Source organism: Lycorma delicatula, chromosome 10, assembly GCF_047948215.1.
Source record: "Lycorma delicatula isolate Av1 chromosome 10, ASM4794821v1, whole genome shotgun sequence".
Lineage (NCBI taxonomy): Eukaryota > Metazoa > Arthropoda > Insecta > Hemiptera > Fulgoridae > Lycorma > Lycorma delicatula.
The window spans coordinates 88,399,249-88,417,597 of record NC_134464.1 but is presented as its reverse complement, the minus strand read 5'-3'; the positions used below and the strand labels follow the sequence as shown (position 1 = coordinate 88,417,597).

The window sequence follows — 18,349 nt, the reverse complement described above, 5'->3', positions numbered from 1 at the left end:
GTTTTTGTCGTTTTTTTTTCGTTTTGATATATTTAATATAAGATTGTTTTTTGGTATTTTACTACATACGTAGTTTTTTTAATAGTCAACATTAAGTGTGGAATAAGATTAATAATTTTTTTTTGTATGTAGAAATGGTTTACGCGTCATCAGGGGACCGGCTCGTCCCACGGTGTGTGGGATTCACCGGCTAACAGAAGAGAAGTGCAACAGAACAATATGCTGAACCAACTTCTCAGAATACATAATACAAGGGGTTCTAGAAATATACTTATAGATTCTCCTATATTTTAAATATAAAAACAAAAACATATACTGAAATGTATGCAGTAAACCTTTAACAGTATATATTTATTTACAGATTCAAATAATATAAAATAGCTACACTCTATATTATATTTTAAATTTAATTTCAAGTACAACTTGTAACACACATAAAAATTACAATGTTCATAAATAATAATCGATAACGTGATCATGTATTAGAAACATAACTAAATAAACGGATTATATATAAAATTTCCTAACTTTTTTTTTTGATATAATAAATGTTTTCATTAAACACTTTTATTCAACTTTCATTAATAAATTAACGCTATTTATACGTCTAGTTATTGGTGGCTGTACATTCGGTTGATAATATTCAAATAGTTTACGCCATCTAATATATATCTATGGTATTATAATAATAAAACAGTAATAATTTACTGCAGAAAAAATTGCGTACGGTTTGAACTGTATAATCTTGTACTATGATCCACCGGGTTAATGTAATGGTGAACGCGTCTTCGCAAATCAACTGATCTCAAAGTCGAAAGTTCCAACGTTCAAATCCTTACTTTTAGACGGATTTGAATACTAGATCGTGGGTACCGGTGTTCTTTGGTAGTTCGGAAGCACACATTTCAGAAACGGTCGACCTGAGACTGTACAACACTATACTTCATTTACACTCATACATATCATCCTCATTCATCCTCTGAAGTAATACCTGCCGGTGATTCCCGAAGGCTAAACAGGAAAAAAATCTTAGACATCACAGATTAAATGTACGGAAGAGTACTGTATCGTTGTAAGGACTGTTGAATAAAAATGCCTTCAACTTCCAAGTTAGAATCAAAATTTAAATTTATATAAGATATATTATTCATGCTTACTTATGCGGTAAAAAGTATTGCAAAATTTATTTTAAACATTTGTGAGGTAATATTATATGAGGTAATATTATGAGGTAATAATATTACGTGAGGTAATATTTTAACTGTTATTTTTTCGAATTGAAATGTTATAAAGTTATTAAAAACACACTTCAATGTACGTGCTTCATTCATTAAAAAAAAAACAAAGAGCAAAATAATTTTTTAAATGTCCTGTTTACCTATTTGTTACGTTGTATTTTTGTTTAATTACATTTTTAGTTACAAAAATATAAACATCAACTTTATTACAGTATACGAGTTAACAATAAATTCTGAACCTACTATTTTCTAAAAATTATATAATAAATTTATATAAAATTATCCAAAAATTACATTTTTTTAAAAATCAAGACTCAAATAGGTGTGATCTTTATTTCATAAAACGGCGTGTGTTATAGAAAGGAAATAATAAAGATAAAATTAGAAAAAATAAGAAGAAGACAAAAGTAGAAAATAAGAAAAAATGTATAAAGAAAAAAACGTCTCTACAATAGACCAAACATTTTTTTCTATAACAATTAATTTTTTACCTGTACTCTATGAGCTCTATATTCGGATACATTATAAGAATTTGGCGGTGGAGTTACAAAAGCATCTGGTTTCATTCTTTCTGATGTTGAGAGAAAGCCTTCGTTGGGACCTGAAAAAATAATATAAATATTTAATTAATAAAAAAGTAATTTCGATTAGAAGAACGTACCTTCTTATAACGGTATTAATGTAGTAGGTGATCTACCTCCATAGTTAGTTACTTAGTTAGTTGAAAAATTATAAAAATTAATAAATTTATTAATTATTTATTTAATTTAATAAATTTATTAATTATAAAATTAATAAAATAAAAAAAAGTCACCTAACTTTTTTTTGTGCTTGGGGTGAATTATGGTGAAATCTGATCGTAATATTACTAAAATTTATTATTAAAACTTTTAATAATATTAAAAAGTTTAAATAAACCCCAAAAAACCATGAAAAATTTTTTAAAAATTCAATCGTTTTAAACTTTATCGGCGTTCTCATCCCCAATATTACCCATAAACTGCACGCACAGAAGTTACGTTTATGTTATAATCTGCCGTCAGCATACATTCGGTACATGAAGTTCCTCCTGTGACCAGTAAATTGGGGCCTGGATCGTAATATGCAGAAGAAGAATAATCGGCCCGTTATTCTTTTCAGAAACAATAAATTCAGCTCATTATTGTGAAATTATTCATCAGTTCATGGGATGGGAGAGCTTACCGGGTACAAAATTAGTAGCGTTTGTATTCAACAAGACGGCAAACCGCACATTCAGCTACGTCCACGAAATTACTGCATGGTATTTCTGAAGATCAAATCACTTTTATGAGCTTGTAGTCACCACCTCTTTTTTAGGACTTAAATTCACCGGATTTTTATTTCTACAGTTCTGTAACATTACTGTTTGTCGAAGGGATCCTTATAGCTGCAGCAAAATATCTGAGGTTGAAATTAAACGGCTGTTCACAAAGACGATTTCACATCAACTTGTGAAAGTCTTCGAAAATAAGAAGAAATAGTTACAGATATGTCTGGATGTTCACGGGTACAATTTCCAACTACTGTTCGATATTACGTGTTGTACTTGCCATAGCACATGTATGGTTATTTTTCGAACACACTGACGGTGTATTTTATTCAAGGTTTCTATTATTCTTCTACTGAGAATAATAACACTCTTTCTTCTACTGAAGAATCGTGAGTTTGGCAAAATTTATTTTTTAAACGTGTGGTTTAATTTAGAAAGAAATACGCAAGAACAAAAAAAACTTATGTATTCTATTTGAAAATTCAATAAAAAATGAATGGAAATTTTTGGTCAAATTTTTTCCTAAAGTATGGAAAACGTTTTTAAAAAAATTAGTTGTGATTTAAGGGTAGCTTAGAAATAACTTTAAAGAATAAACAGTCTTAAAATTATATTTTATTCCAAAAAATGTAATAAAAAATAGGGGTTGCTATTTTTAAAAATTGTTTTCCACTATAATGAAAAAAATTGACGGGATTTATGAAATCTGGTTATCATATTTTAATAACCTCAAAAAAAAATTATAATTATGAAGTCTTTCGTACGACTTATAATTTCTTAGATGCCATAGGCCGCTCTATTAAAATAAACGTTATATTTAATTTTACTCAGACAATTAAATATTAATTTTTTCCCTTAGTTCAATTTAACTGTATTTAAGAACAAAAATGATTAAATCTTGAAATTAGAATACAGTTTAATATTACACAAGAAGCATATGTTTGATGTTAATCAATTAATCAGATGACCCAGAGGATTGTTCTTCATAGAAAATTATCAAAGGAAGTGTATCTAAAGTACATTTCAAGTGGAATTAACCGTTATATACTGTTACCTATTTTCATAGAATTATAATGTTCCTAAATCACCTCCATTTTAACAGAAATTATCAGAGGGTTTATACGTCAAGAGATAACAAGTATTAATTAAAACATAAATAAACTTTTTTCAATTAGAATTAATAAAATTACTGAATATTGCTATCACTAATTTGTATATAAATTCATAAAACTCATTTTTCCCAGTTTTCTTTGGGACTTATACAGCGGGATGTTCTTCCTAAGGGAATACTGCTAAAGAGAATGAGGTATGGAAATTATTAACTTTGACAATATATCATGCTTGATTTGGAATCGAACTTGGAAATTAGCGAATGAAATATAGATGCTCTAATATACTTCATCATAAAGTTATTTGAGTTATTGAAATTCTAGATTGGGAATTTTTATCCTACAAATATCAGGTTCGAGTTTATTTTATATATATTTTTATTATTTGGAGAGTACATAACCAGTTAATTTAGTATAATAAATAAAAGTATAAATACAAGTAGTATCTTATAGTAAATAAACAGAAGAATAGGTTTAATCAATAAATTAAAATCTGACAATGTATGACTTTACCGGCTACACCGATCAAGTTTATATATATGATTCCTTGCCCAGATTTTTTCGTTGCCAATCTCGTTTCTCCAGAAAGTCTTGTAATTCAATAATTAAAAATCTTATTTCTATTTTTATAATAAAGGCTTAAATATAAGTAACAATAAAAAATTCCGAATATTTCAATTTTAAATTTTAGTCTGAAATCTTACACTAAATTTTAGTCTCAAATTTATTCTCATTTTACGTCATCGTAGAGACTTTGAAGTTATAATCAAAATAATTTTACTCAAACAGTTGATCGAGAGCAATTTTTAGTGCAAAAATCCCCAAAGACAATGGAATTACATCACTTGGCTGATCATGAAACTCATTACTGATTTAAAGAAGTACCAGTGAAGTATCAATGGTTTTTTTATTGATTGTAATGATTACAAAATAAGATTTAAGTATCCAAAAAAGAAGATTTTTGATTTTGGACGTTTCCTTACTTTATAGGAACAATTTAGTAAAACTTCTTTTTATAAAAAAGTGATCCTTAACAAGCAAAACAAAAATTAAAAAAGAATAAATAAATTTAAAAATATTGAAAAAATAATATGTAGCTTGTATGATAGTGATGAAAAAAATTGCTTATCTTGGATCCGGGGTATATTAGAGAGTCCAAAACTACTTAAATTTTAATTACCTTTAAAGCGACAGAAAATAAAAAAGAACTTTAAAATAAATTTTAAAAAGATTTTTCTAAAAATACCTATTTTTAGGCTATGCTTAGTAAATTTGCTTAAATAAAGTTTTGTCTAAATCTAATACCCCCCTCCAATAAAGAAGTATCCAAAAAAGAAGATTTTCGAAAATCGTCGTTTGATAGCCCTATGATGTATGAAATACCAAAACCTTTGTTATAAATATTAAAACAGAAGGTAGGTAGAGCAAAAGGAAAACATACATTTCAATTTTAAAACGAGGAGTTGATTTTTGAAAAAAAATTGGGTTTTTATTTCTATATCCAATGATAACTAATAGGTAATTAATTTGCCAAAGTTTTTTCCTAAAGTGCTTTTGAAAAAATAAAAATTGGTTGTTACGTTATATCCCCCAACCCCTTACCGAATTTGGAAAAAAAATTTAATTGATCAGTGCCCTAAGTCTAGAAATCGGTTCGGCCAATCCTGAAACAAAAGCAGTGCGACATACGTATAAACGTTCGCATATACTTTATCAAATTTCTTTTGGTTTAGGTGAACTAGTTGGACCCTAAAACTTTCTGGTAATTTGTGATCTTAATAAAAAAAAAATTAAATTTTTTTAAGAAAAACGTTTTGCTTAGTGCTCCGGTAAAGATTTGAAATTTTATTTCAGCCAAAACTACTCCCACCAATTTTTGCAAATTTAATACATTTCTTCTCCGAAGATAGTACCTATCTACAAAGTTTGAAGAAATTCGGTCTACGAGGTGCAGATTTATTAAACCAAATTCAGGTTAGCATACGTACTTTTGTAAATCATAAGTACATACGAAGATACGCACAAACGTCCGTCTGACAAAAATAAATTTTTTAGACTTGGAAGCACTGGAATAAAATAAGTTTTTCATAGATTACTTACAATCTATCTAAATATTTTTTTTTGGTTAAAACTCTTTTTACGTCTCCTTAAGGAACAAAACTAAAAAAAGACCGATTTTTTAAGCTTTTTTTTTATTGATCATTACTCTTTTCCGTTATCGCTGCAGTAGCATATTTCACTAAAATAAAATTAAATAGAAATAAACAAAATATTATATATAATTATATTATTAAATAATAAATAAATCAACTGACGATATATAATAAATCTTATTTCAATTTTCATTATACCACTACATCTAAATTGTTTCGGCCGTTGAGCTGCTACGGTAGAACGAACATACATACATAAATACTTACACCCTAAATACATTACACACCTTTTTGAGGAGGGTGTAAAAAAGGGAAGAAAGAAGTAAATATTAAATTTGGTAATGCAAAGTAAGTTAAGATAAAGCTATCTAGCTAGGCTTTCTGCTTTTCCTACTTATGATACCCTTCAAAAACAGTATTATTATTATTAAGGATTTTAATTCATGAAAAGAGTTAATATTCTGCTTTCACTATACAATAATTTTTATCTTTTAAGTAAAATTATTTTATATTTTCATACAAGTAATGCTATGTAGTCGTCAGTTCCAAAGGTAATTTGCTTATTACTTAAGGTAACTTATTACTATACAAAACCTAGAAATTACTGGAAAAAACCTTATTTGTTTGGTTTCGTCATGGTCAGTTCCTTTACCTTTAAAAGCATAAATTAACAATTAATAATAAATTATGCACATAATACAATTTATTATTAGAATACCACCACTGGTTTATAATGGGAGATTATAAACAGACATTTGGCATAAATGATCATAGATGGTGAGGCAGTAAATTAGTAATCTACGTTTAAATACGGATATAATAAAGTTCAATAACCTACTCCTGTAAATACCTCACTCCCCACCCTTCTCATTCATGCCATTTTGGATAACAATAATACATTTCCCTTTTGTTTGTTCAGTATTATCTACGACAACTGTTCTGATGCAATTTCCTTCTTCAACAAAAACTCTATCAACCTCTTTTCCCGATAAATTTTCACCCTTTCGCCTATCAAATTAACAACTCATTTATTCTTGTCAAAACGTAAATAATAAATATTGATCGTTTTATCAGTTAATTATAATAACAATAATAATTTAAATATGCATTCATACTACTAAAATCAAAATTATATCTCACTAATTTGATTTAATATGGTCCCATTATTATTTTATTTTTTTTAAGGTGAAACAAGAAATAATATATAAAAGACAAAGTTTTTGCAAAATTAATTACAATATTTTAAATAGCATTCGTTTGTGTAAGATTTCATGAAACTTATAAATAACAATCTAAAAAGTTAAAAATATGTTTTTATGTTATAAGAGTTCTCAAGGAAACATAATTTCGGGTTTTCAGTGTTAAAAATAATCTTTAAACATTTTTTTTGTTTTAATGTTTTTTGTTTTTTGTTTTAAACAGTTTTTGTGTTTTAATATATTCCCTTCCTAAATAATTCTGTATTTTAATATACTTGTTAATGGACATAAATTTATAATAAATATTTATACGTTTGTACAAAAAATAAATGGAGGTTAAAAATAATGTTTTTATGCGTTAGTGTTTAATTTACAATCGGTTCAAATTTAACGGAACCGTAAGTAAATTTGAATAAAATAATGACATGAAGAGAGATTTCCATTGAAATCCCTCAATCAACTGTAAAATATTGATCAAACTCCAAAATTCAGAACATAAAAAACAAGGAAAACACCAAAAAAGAGTTATCAATTGCATAAAGAATAACTAATCAAAAAGAAAAAAATAGTGAAACGAATCAAAGAACCAACAAAAATGGTGAAACAAAATGAATTTTGACATATATAACTTCTAGGGTCGCTGATTCATCTCAAATCTTGGAGAAGTTACAGATCTAATATATGCAGTCGCTTTAGGCGACTAACATTCTCACTGTTATCCAGGAGGTTAAACGCGAGCAATTTAACATGTTTGTTCAGTGTCATTTTGTATCTTCTACCAAATCACTGTATTTTCTCCCGAACTATAGGCAATCTCAGATGATCGCGTATTTCCGTGTTTTTCGCAAACCACGGCGCTTATATTCTATATAGTTGTTCTGGAATTTTGTACGGCTTCGACGTTACTCTCACTTGTCGTAACCCTATACTTGGAGTCCGAAGGTTCAAATTGATTTCAGGACCGCCGAGTGAACGCGTTTTCCCAAATCAGCTGATTTGGAAGTCGAGAGTTCCAGCGTTCAATTCCTAGTAAAGGCAGTACTTTTACACGGATTTAAATACTAGATCGTGGATACCGGTGTTCTTTGGGGATTAGGTTTCAATTAACCACACATCTCAGGATTGTTCGAACTGAGACTGTACAAGACTACACTTAACTTACACACATATATATCATCCTCATTCATGCTCTGAACGGTAATTCACTGAGGAGGCTAAATACGAAAAAGATAATGATACTTGCGATCCCCTGTCTAGCAATCAAAACATCTTCCTGAATTTATTATTAAGCTGCGTCCTTTTTCCCCTAAGATGACTCCTCCAGTGAAAATTAATTTAATTTTTAATTTATCAATAGCATTGAAATGTCCATCTCTAGTCTCCATGGAGAGTGTCTACCATTCTCTTTTGTTAATTAAAGGTGACGAAATGTCACTGATTACAATTTTCACATTCCTGTTATTCCTGTATAAAATTCAATTTCTGCAATACCTGTATAAAATGCACTCTAGTACGTTAGCGTTAAGAAGAGGTTCCAGCTATCAAAATTCTACCAGTCTAAAACCCACAAAAATAAATTACTGTAAAATAAATTCAGTCGCCGTTATATAGAAACGCAGAAGTTTTTCAAAAGTTTTCTACTGCATACCGATCATATTGGGGTAGTTTCTTTCAAAGAAGATAGAACTTTCAAAGAAGTAAGATTGGAACTGAAAAAAATTTCTTGTATAACAGTTTGTAATATGTTTTATCTGAATAATTTTTTTTTTTGTACAGAATAATTCCAGATTTCTTGGTAACCTCTTGGGAGATGATTCTTTTCCAAAAATAAGAAAAAAAGTTCATATAAATATAGATCAGAAAACGGTACACGTTTGCGAGTTTCGGTACTCGAAACATTTAGCCCTTCTGTTCCTTCTTTGAAATTAAACCGTACTAAAATTCTTGGGGTATAAATCGAGGGGTAAATTTGGAACTTCTTTATGGTTTTTGATCTAAAAAACTGGATGAAGGTGGTAATACTCGTAAAACATACCCGTTTTTCACATCACCAAAAATAAATTTCGTTTTTGTTTACATTGAATTTACTGTCTAAAAAATGCAGTAATGTACTGTTTCTAAATATAATTCGAATTTTTCTAACTTTTCTTTGTTTTATACAACTTATGTTGCACCATTTGATCAGAATTAAATTGTCTACACTGTTTTTTAAAAGTTTTATGCGTTTATTACCCGTTTTACAAAGTTACTGTACGTCAAACATAAAAATCAGGGTTTTTTACTCAAATTTATTAATTTTCAGCCCATATTTTTCAAAAACTACTACAGGTACGGTTCTGTAATCTATTTTATTCGATATTTCAGAAATGTTCAAAAACCATTTGGTCAAAAACTCGATATGGTCAAAAACCATAGGAAATCCTTAATTAACGTTCTAAAAATTTCAGTACGACCTCATTTCACCGGGGTAGCTGAAATCCGAGCAAAATCTTTCGCTAGCAGTTTACTAGCAAACAAAGCATTTTAGGATATACGTTTATATGAACTTTTTCAATTATTTTCACGAGTAAAGTAGGTTATGAAAAACAGGGAGAACTTCGTGATACACTCTGTATATTAAATCTCTTTGTAAATCCAGTTAAAAATTGGCTAGATCTACTATTTACAGAAGTAACGATTATTTACATTATAACGATTATTATTTACAAGGTAACGATTAAAACATAAAAAGGTTATTTTTTACGGCTCTACTTATTTTATTTAATTTTAAAAGTACATAAAAAAGAAATTTATTTTTATAATTTTTAATTTACTTAACACATATGCAACCACCAATATTTATTTTTTTTAAATTCAGTAACAGCTTTCTATATGTAACTCGTTAAGAAATGACCGATATATTTTATGTTTCTGAAGAAACAATAGAAAATGACGAGCAGAATTATAAATGAGCAAAAAAACGAGTTCAACATCCTGTTTCTGATCAAATAATAAAACAAACGTATCGGTTCACTTTTATCCACATTCGACCTACCTACCACCAATCTACATATCAATCATTTTCCATGTACTTTTTCTTTTTTTTTTCATAGTCGTTACTTTTTTAGCCGATCACTGGCGCTCGTTTGTTCAGTTTTATTTGTTTTCCTTTCGAATAAAAACGATGACATTTATGTCAGTTATAGAAGAAAAAATAACTATTATCGTAACTCAAACCGACACACGTCTATTTTAAATTAACCTACAAACATATAAGTAATAGTTAAAAGATAAAAAATATTTAATTCTAGATTTAATGAACGTCCCAATATGAAAAAGTAATTACCGTAAATAAGACTAAATTAACAAGTTCCCAAATATAATTCTTATAAACCTATAATTAACCTATAATTCCTATAAACTTATGTTTTTTGTATCCTTTCTAAAATCTTTCTTTTTTACACGGAAGTTTTCACCACCTTAGCACCGTATTTAATTAAAAAATTCAATGCTGTCAAAAATAATCGGAAATGAAACACAACTTTCCTGATTTCACAGGTCAAGTTATGGAATTCATTTTTGAAAAACCTTTGGATACGCCCGAGATTTTTTTTTTTTTAATTCACTGAACTGTACGTACTTCAAAATTGTCTCAGATTGATTTTTCAAAATTCATTAAGTGGGTGAGATATGGCGAAAAGTCCAATTTCGATGTTCTTCAGAGGCACTTCAGAAAAAACTTTACTGTGGACAATTTGTTACCTACATTGCCTATACAGTATAAATAATCCAAAAAAGAAAACTTTTTTAAGATATCAACCCCCCTCCGCCTTTTAAAATTTAAATATATTTTTTTGTTCTTTTTCATTATCTCATTTTCGTTTAAATGTTTTTCAAAAAACGTTTGTAAAGTTTATATTTGATATAAAGTGCTATCAAGAAGTGAAGAATTTTTTTAAATTATAACCGGACCTAAAATGCAGAAAGGTTTTTTGAAAATTTCCTTTTTTTCTTATGTTCGCCACTACTGAAGCGTGTAAGCTTTAGAGGAAACGTTATTATGAAAATCTGTTAAGCTATTTTTATGAATAGTTTTAGGCATTTTTTTTTTTTTAATTTATCCGCCGTCTCGAAAAAAAATATAAATTAATTTAAATTAAATTAAAACTTTTTAATTTTTATTATCAAAAACTTTTTCTTTGTCCGGATCCAAAATGAGAAGAAATTATTTTTATTATTTCATGAAAGTTATTCTATTTTTTTCAATATTTTTAAAGAATTGTTTATTAAATCAATTTTTTATTTATTCCGGATCTATCTTTTTCAATAATTTTTTCCTAAATTTTCCATGGAGGGTAAGGCAGGGCGAAAAATTAATAATCTTTTATTAAAAATTTGGTATTTTGATGCTTAAATTTTTTTGGGATAATCATTAAAAACAATAAAAGAATATCGTGAAACTTGGGAAAAATCTTATTTAGGATTTGATCTCGACGTTTATAAACCTAATTTTGGTGAATATCAGTGGTTAAGAATTTTTTAATACTGTAAATTTTTTCTTGTCTCACATATCATTTACTTACAACCGGTTCCTATTACGGAACCACAAGTAAACTGCATTAAAAAAAGCATGTAAAGAGGGATTTCCAGCGAATACTCTCAATGAAGCATTTTGATCAGACTTGTTCAGATTACTTCTACATATGGGGAATTGACGCCATTAATGTTTCAACTTAAAAGGTCAAAGGAGTGAGGTTGTACTGTAAGGTCACCCTCAGTATCTCGAGATTTCATCTATTATTGAATTCACATTTGAGCTTTTGCCTACCTAACTTTGGTAATGAATGTTATGAGCACGGTGAATGCTTCCACTAAGATATATCAATGATGGAAACACGCTACCAGGGAAAACGCAGCTCTAATATGCTTGCCGATTTTTGCCAAAGACTAGAAAGGGACATTCCAGAAACTGAATTAAGGAGAAAACTTAAGAACAAATATTAAATAAGATATCATACTATAGGTAGATAATTCTTAGAAAGTCAGATTTTCTTTAAATATCTTATACTAAAAAACCACGCCAGCCATTCAATTTGTTTCATTATGCGAATTGTAGAACTGAATTCCTCTCCTCTTACAATGGATTTTGGTTTTTTTGGGAACACGATTCCACGGAAGAGATGTACTTTGATTTTGCTCATCTTTATCCTTTTTGCCAAAATGAGTCGAAAGTCAAGTATTGGGAGCAACCCTACCTTACAAGGTGAATGTTGAAAGCAAATTTAAGGCCTCTATTATACGGCACACTGAAGTTCGACTGTAGCTGTGGGAAAATTGGCTAGATAACGAAAAATAGTCTCTACAAGGAAGGAAGGATATCGATTGCGGATTTTGGGTTGTTAGGGCAAGTTGACGATACTGTTTTAATTTACTACACAATATCAATAAATAATATGAGCTACAATCATAATATACAAATAAATTTCCTTACCTTAACGTTAAATAAAGTGGATTTTAAATTTAATTATTCAGAAAATCAAAAGACATATATACCTGAAGCTATCTACAACAAACTACTTTCTTACATTTAGAATCGTAATCCATAGCATGTACATCGCACTAAGTCATTAAGAATTACATTATAAAATAAACAATATTCTTAAATGAACGTCAAAGTATGCTTCATTGGCTTCTATCCAAAATAAATACAAATAGAACTTGGAAAAAAATAATCTGAGAATACAGTTCCAAAATTTAAAAAAGCTAGATACAATGTGTTCTTCGAATCAAAAACCAAATCATTCTACACAGAATATAATCATTAAACAAAACAAATACCCCTTAGATATAATGAACTGCTTTTATTGTACAATATTCTTCAGTGAGCGTTACGGACTTATTTTCAAACTAAGGTAAAATGAATAAGACTAATGGTATAGCTACATAGAGTTTACTCTGGTAATTTGCATCTACACTTGTAAATGCAAACCACAAATTAACCAATATTATCTAATATTCTATGTTTGCACGAAAAAGTCCATTTAATGTATTTAAAAACTATGATGCGTGTATATATATATATATATATATATATATATATATATATATATATATACAAACACTCGCATTTGTTCTGTTAAACAGAAAAAAATTATATCCACCCTCTTGCACTCCTAGTTGCCAGTTTAAGTCCAGCCAGAATTCAGTATGAAAGCTCGCTGGAACTACGAACTAACTCTGCGTAGTTTAGCGGGGCTCGACACCTAGAGCTGAGATTTAAGTGGACCTACTTGATTACAGTAGGTAGTAATATGAGCACGACCAAACTTTACCCTGATATAGTTTTCCAACCGATTGCAGATATGCCGCAATACGTAGTTTTTCCGCTGTTGAGACACTAATAACGGAAGTCTGTCTAGCCCAGGTTACCACTACGCGTGTCGTGCTCAAATACGGTTTGTAGATTACAAAAGAAACGCCACGATCCACAAAATCATAAAAAATACAAGACGATAAGTATAGTGCAGAGTCTGCCCTAGGTTTAAAATCATCCTGCCTGCCTTAAGCGAATAGGAACAACGTAAACTTTGAGAGAACAGAAACAACATAAATCAAACTTTAATTTAGTGACACAACTTATTGAGGTTACCTCGACGTTTCTAGGAACAAATATCTTACCGCAGTAGCAGAAATTGTGCTAAATATTTGCATGCGTAATAGTAGTCTACCGTAAAGCCAAGCCGCGTATTTCTCTAGTTTACCCTTCAGCACAAAACATGACTCTCAGATGATTTGTTAACTAAGTAAAAATCATAGTTCAAATATTTTTAACAATATTATAAATACGTGACTAACTAAAAAAAAAGCAGGTGTTGCTTGGTGTAGCGTGCAGGTGATGCTGATGTAACCCACTGGGTTGGTCTAGTGGTGAATGCGTCTTCTCAAATCAGCTAATTTTGAGGTCGAGATTTCTAAGGTTCAAATCCTACTAAAGGCATTTAATTTTATACGGATTTGAATACTAGATCGTGGATACCAGTGTTCTTTGGTGGTTGGGCTTCAATTAACAACACATCTCAGAAATGGTCGACATGAGACTGTACAAGACTACACTCATACATATCATCCTCTGAAGTATTATCTGAGTGGTAATTACCGGAGGCTAAACAGAAAAAGAATAAAAAGGTGAATCTGGAGTAATGAATAACCAAACCTGCCAGTGAAAATTCGTTTTAATATGATCTGCGTTATCTTGTGTTTCGAAAACTTTTCATAAATATGACAAAAAATGAAAGAAATCTGTAATCAGTTCAATTTGACAGAAATGTCAAATGACATTTGAAATATTACGAAAATAAATTTCTACCGTTAAAATACTTTCCGGATAATTACTGACCTTAATTTTACTAGTATTATTTCTACATAATATACTTTAAAATCTGACAAATTAAATACATGAAAAAAAAATTAAACTGTTTTATAAACATTTGCCAGTTATGTTATTTTAAGCAATTTTTTTATAATAAGTGTTTTTTAATAGAATCTAGTTTTAAAAAATAAATCAGAACTGTTTTATTCATTAAAATCTCCACGTTTATATGTACTTTTTTATGTATTTATACTGTAAATGTAATACGTTTTTGAGTATTTCCAGCTGATTTGTTTCATTTACTGTAAGTAACAAATATCAGCTGATATTATCGCCGGAAGTTAATTATTATGTAGAAAATAATATCAGTTTATATAGCCGTTTAATTTGTTGTGTTGTTAATTATTAGTTATTGTTTATTATTTGGAACTAGCAGTTAATGATGTTAAAGAACAATTTAGATTCGGAGTAACAGTACAAGGTGAAAAGATAAAGATGCTACGATTTGCTGATGATATAGTAATTCTAGCCGAGAGTAAAAAGGATTTAGAAGAAACAATGAACGGCATAATGAAGTCCTACGCAAGAACTACCGCATGAAAATAAACAAGAACAAAACAAAAGTAATGAAATGTAGTAGAAATAATAAAGATGGACCGCTGAATGCGAAAATAGGAGGAGAAAAGATTATGGAGGTAGAAGAATTTTGTTATTTGGGAAGTAGAATTACTAAAGATGGACGAAACAGGAGCGAAATAAAATGCCGAATAGCACAAGCTAAACGAGCCTTCAGTAAGAAATATAATTTGTTTACATCAAAAATTTATTTAAATGTCAAGAAAAGATTTTTGAAAGTGTATGTTTGGAGTGTCGCTTTATATGGAAGTGAAACTTGGACGATCGCAGTATCTGAGAAGAAAAGATTAGAAGCTTTTGAAATGCGGTGCTGTAGGAGAATGTTAAAAATCAGACGGGTGGATAAAGTGACAAATGAAAAGGTATTGCGGCAAATATATGAAGAAAGAAGCGTTTGGAAAAATATAGTTAAAAGAAGAGAAAGACACTTATAGGCCACATACTAAGGCATCCTGGAATAGGCGCTTTAATATTGGAAGGACAGGTAGAAGGGAAAAATTGTGTAGGCAGGCCACGTTTGGAATATGTAAAACAAATTGTTAGAGATGTAGGATGTAGAGTGTATACTGAAATGAAACGACTAGCACTAGATAGGGAATCTTGGAGAGCTGCATCAAACCAGTCAAATGACTGAAGACAAAAAAAAAAGAAGTTTATTATTTTCAATATTATAGTATATTTTAAAGTTATTATACGGGTTATGAATGTAAAATGCAATAAAATTTATCATGTAGTGCGTTTTACCTCGATTTATTATTAATACGAATTTTCCGTCGTTGTAACTTTGAACGATTATAACCCGATATCGAAGGCATTAAAAGAAAAACGGGGTTACTCCATTGTTTTTCTTGCAAAATATGTCCACCTTCCTATTTAAAAAATTATTTTTGATTCAATATGGCGGATCAAAGACGGTGGACAAAAATTAAAAACCTACCATATGCAGATTATTTTTAACTATGTAGAAGACCGTTTCTTTCTGCCACCAAATACGTCTCAGATACGCAGTATGAAGCTATTTACGTACTTAAAATATCAGTCCGTAAATATAAAAATTAAAACATGTTTTTAAATTACATTTTCATTCCGTTATACGTGAAAGATTGCTCTAATATTAATCGTAAAGTTAAATAAAATCTGGGTTTACGTATACATGAAAAGAAAATAATTCAATATAGAATGAAAAATAAATTGATCGGTGTAAAATAGTTATCAGATTATATAGGTTAGAATACAGGAAATGAAATGTTCAGAATTTTACCGTTGGTTTCCCGTAGCAAGTAGATTATAATACTAATACGAGATAGAAATTGATTTCTGTTTATATCTAGGTCAATATGAAAAAGTTTTATTGTAGACTACATCAACACAAAATTTCCAATTCAAAATTACACATCATGCTCATAAAATAAACTTTGTTTTATTGGAGTTCCTGAATTATTCTTTTCTATTATATTTTTTCGTATGTTACGAAACACGTTCAAAAAAATTAATACGAAAAACGTTCAAAAAAATTAAGGATGTATATTCGAATGACTTTTTACTTCCTATCAGAAGAGAAAAATTATTAATAGTGATTTTGCTGTAAATTTATAGTATTTTAAGGAATACTGTGAGGAATAAAGAATTTAAGATTATCGGGTATAGCTGGAGAGCTTATTGGCTCGAATCGCTTATACCACGATTTACATAGAACCTTATTGCTCCATGGACCTTTATCAATTCTTGGTGTTTTCAATATATTTTATCCGGAATGCTGTGAAATTCCTGAAATGGTGGAGTTATGTTACTTGATGAAAGAATCTGTGCTTAAAGACGTAAAACTTTCGTCAACCAATGACAGATATTTGATTTTTTTCGGTAGTTCAAAAACAGAAGAATTATCTAGATAAAGAACAAAAAAATTTTGTCTGTAATATATTGTAACAAATTTTATTTTCTAATTCAAGTAGTTGAAATTATCTAAACTAGAAAAATTCCTCAAAAAATATTTCCGTAAATTAGTTGTCTGAAATACTAACCGTGTAATTTTAGCAAAGTGTTATCTTTAGTTTAGTAAATATTAATTTACACTAACCTACTAATTTTTTTGTTTTGTTAATTAAATTACATAATCGTTGTCATTAATTACCTTGAATATGTAACAACGGTGCCTCAGGTTCAAGAACATTATAGGTCGTTGGTCCAAGGAACACCAAGGAGTCGTGCCTCCTTGGTGTCACATTGTCCTTCCTTTTCTGGACCGGCAAGCTTTTTTTCTTGGCAGAAGGCTTTTTTTTTTTTAGACGTGGGGATGGCCTAGACATTTCGAAAGTACAAAAATATTAATTAATTTTCAGAACACGTATGCCGTTTTAAACTGATTTATGGATAAATGGATTTTTTTTAAATTTTTTTGTTGCTATGCGTAATATAAAGTTAATTATTATTTAATTATGAATTGTTTGTTGTATACTTTTGAATTAAGAAAAACAAAAAATTTTTATTTGGAATATTTATTTCGTAAATCTACCGATTTGCTTTATAGGGCAAATGAATGCGAACGAGATATAAATGAAAGTGGTTGGTGGATACAGAATTTTTTTTAATACAGTTAACTTTAATTTTTTTACAGGTGTCCCGTTTGAAATGCCCTATTTTCATTTAACTATATTTCTCAAAATATTACACATATCGATATAAAACAAAAATGAAATTAAAGCCTGTCTTCTCAAGTTATAATAAAAAATCACATCACTTCCGCAAGTACCCCACTAGTCGCCTGAAAAATATCCAGCTGATAAGCGATTTCTTGTCACGTTCGTTGAAGCGTTTCTGGTGTGATGGTTGAAATAACATTACGAACGCTCTCACGTAGCTACTGGATGTTTGCTACTTTTGTAGCAAAAATTTCGCCGATTTGATAATTCCGGAAGAACTCCAGAGCGGTTATGTCTGCTGATCTGGGTAGCCAGGGAATTGAACCACCTCTTCCAATCTACCTACCAGGAAAAGTCTCATCCAGCCTTTCCTTTACCTTAAGGAGCCAGTGCGGGGAAGCCCCACCTTACTGGAAGAAGACATAAGGATGCCTATGCTCAATTTGTGAGAACGCAAACTGCTCCGTCGTGTTAAGGTATGAAATTCCCGTTACATTACCTTCAAAGGTAGTGGAACAGGCAGGATATTCTTCGTGTGACTGGTGGGGCACCACCAGTGTCACGAAGAGTCCATATTGTGAAATTTCAGACGCGTAAATTTAGTTGTTTGTTTGTAGTGATCGAGTAAACAACCAAATTTTGACATTTTTGAAAAATACATAACTTCGAACTGTTATAAAGTACATTTTTAAAAGGTTTAATCCAAACGGACATATAAAAAAGGTTTAAGACAAAA

The 18,349-nt window shown here is 29.5% G+C and overlaps 1 protein-coding gene across 1 annotated transcript in view; it reads right to left on the bottom strand.

Annotated features, from left to right (window-relative positions):
* Positions 1 to 17,280, bottom strand: part of LOC142330902 (sperm-tail PG-rich repeat-containing protein 2-like) — a 70,684-nt gene extending 53,404 nt beyond the window's left edge. The window contains exons 1-2 of the mRNA XM_075376369.1: positions 17,106 to 17,280; positions 1,730 to 1,839 (exon numbers count right to left, since the gene is read on the bottom strand). Coding sequence (XP_075232484.1) covers positions 1,730 to 1,839; positions 17,106 to 17,280 — 285 coding nt within the window. The remainder of the gene's footprint in view (positions 1 to 1,729; positions 1,840 to 17,105) is intronic.
* Positions 17,281 to 18,349: the final 1,069 nt, after the last annotated feature.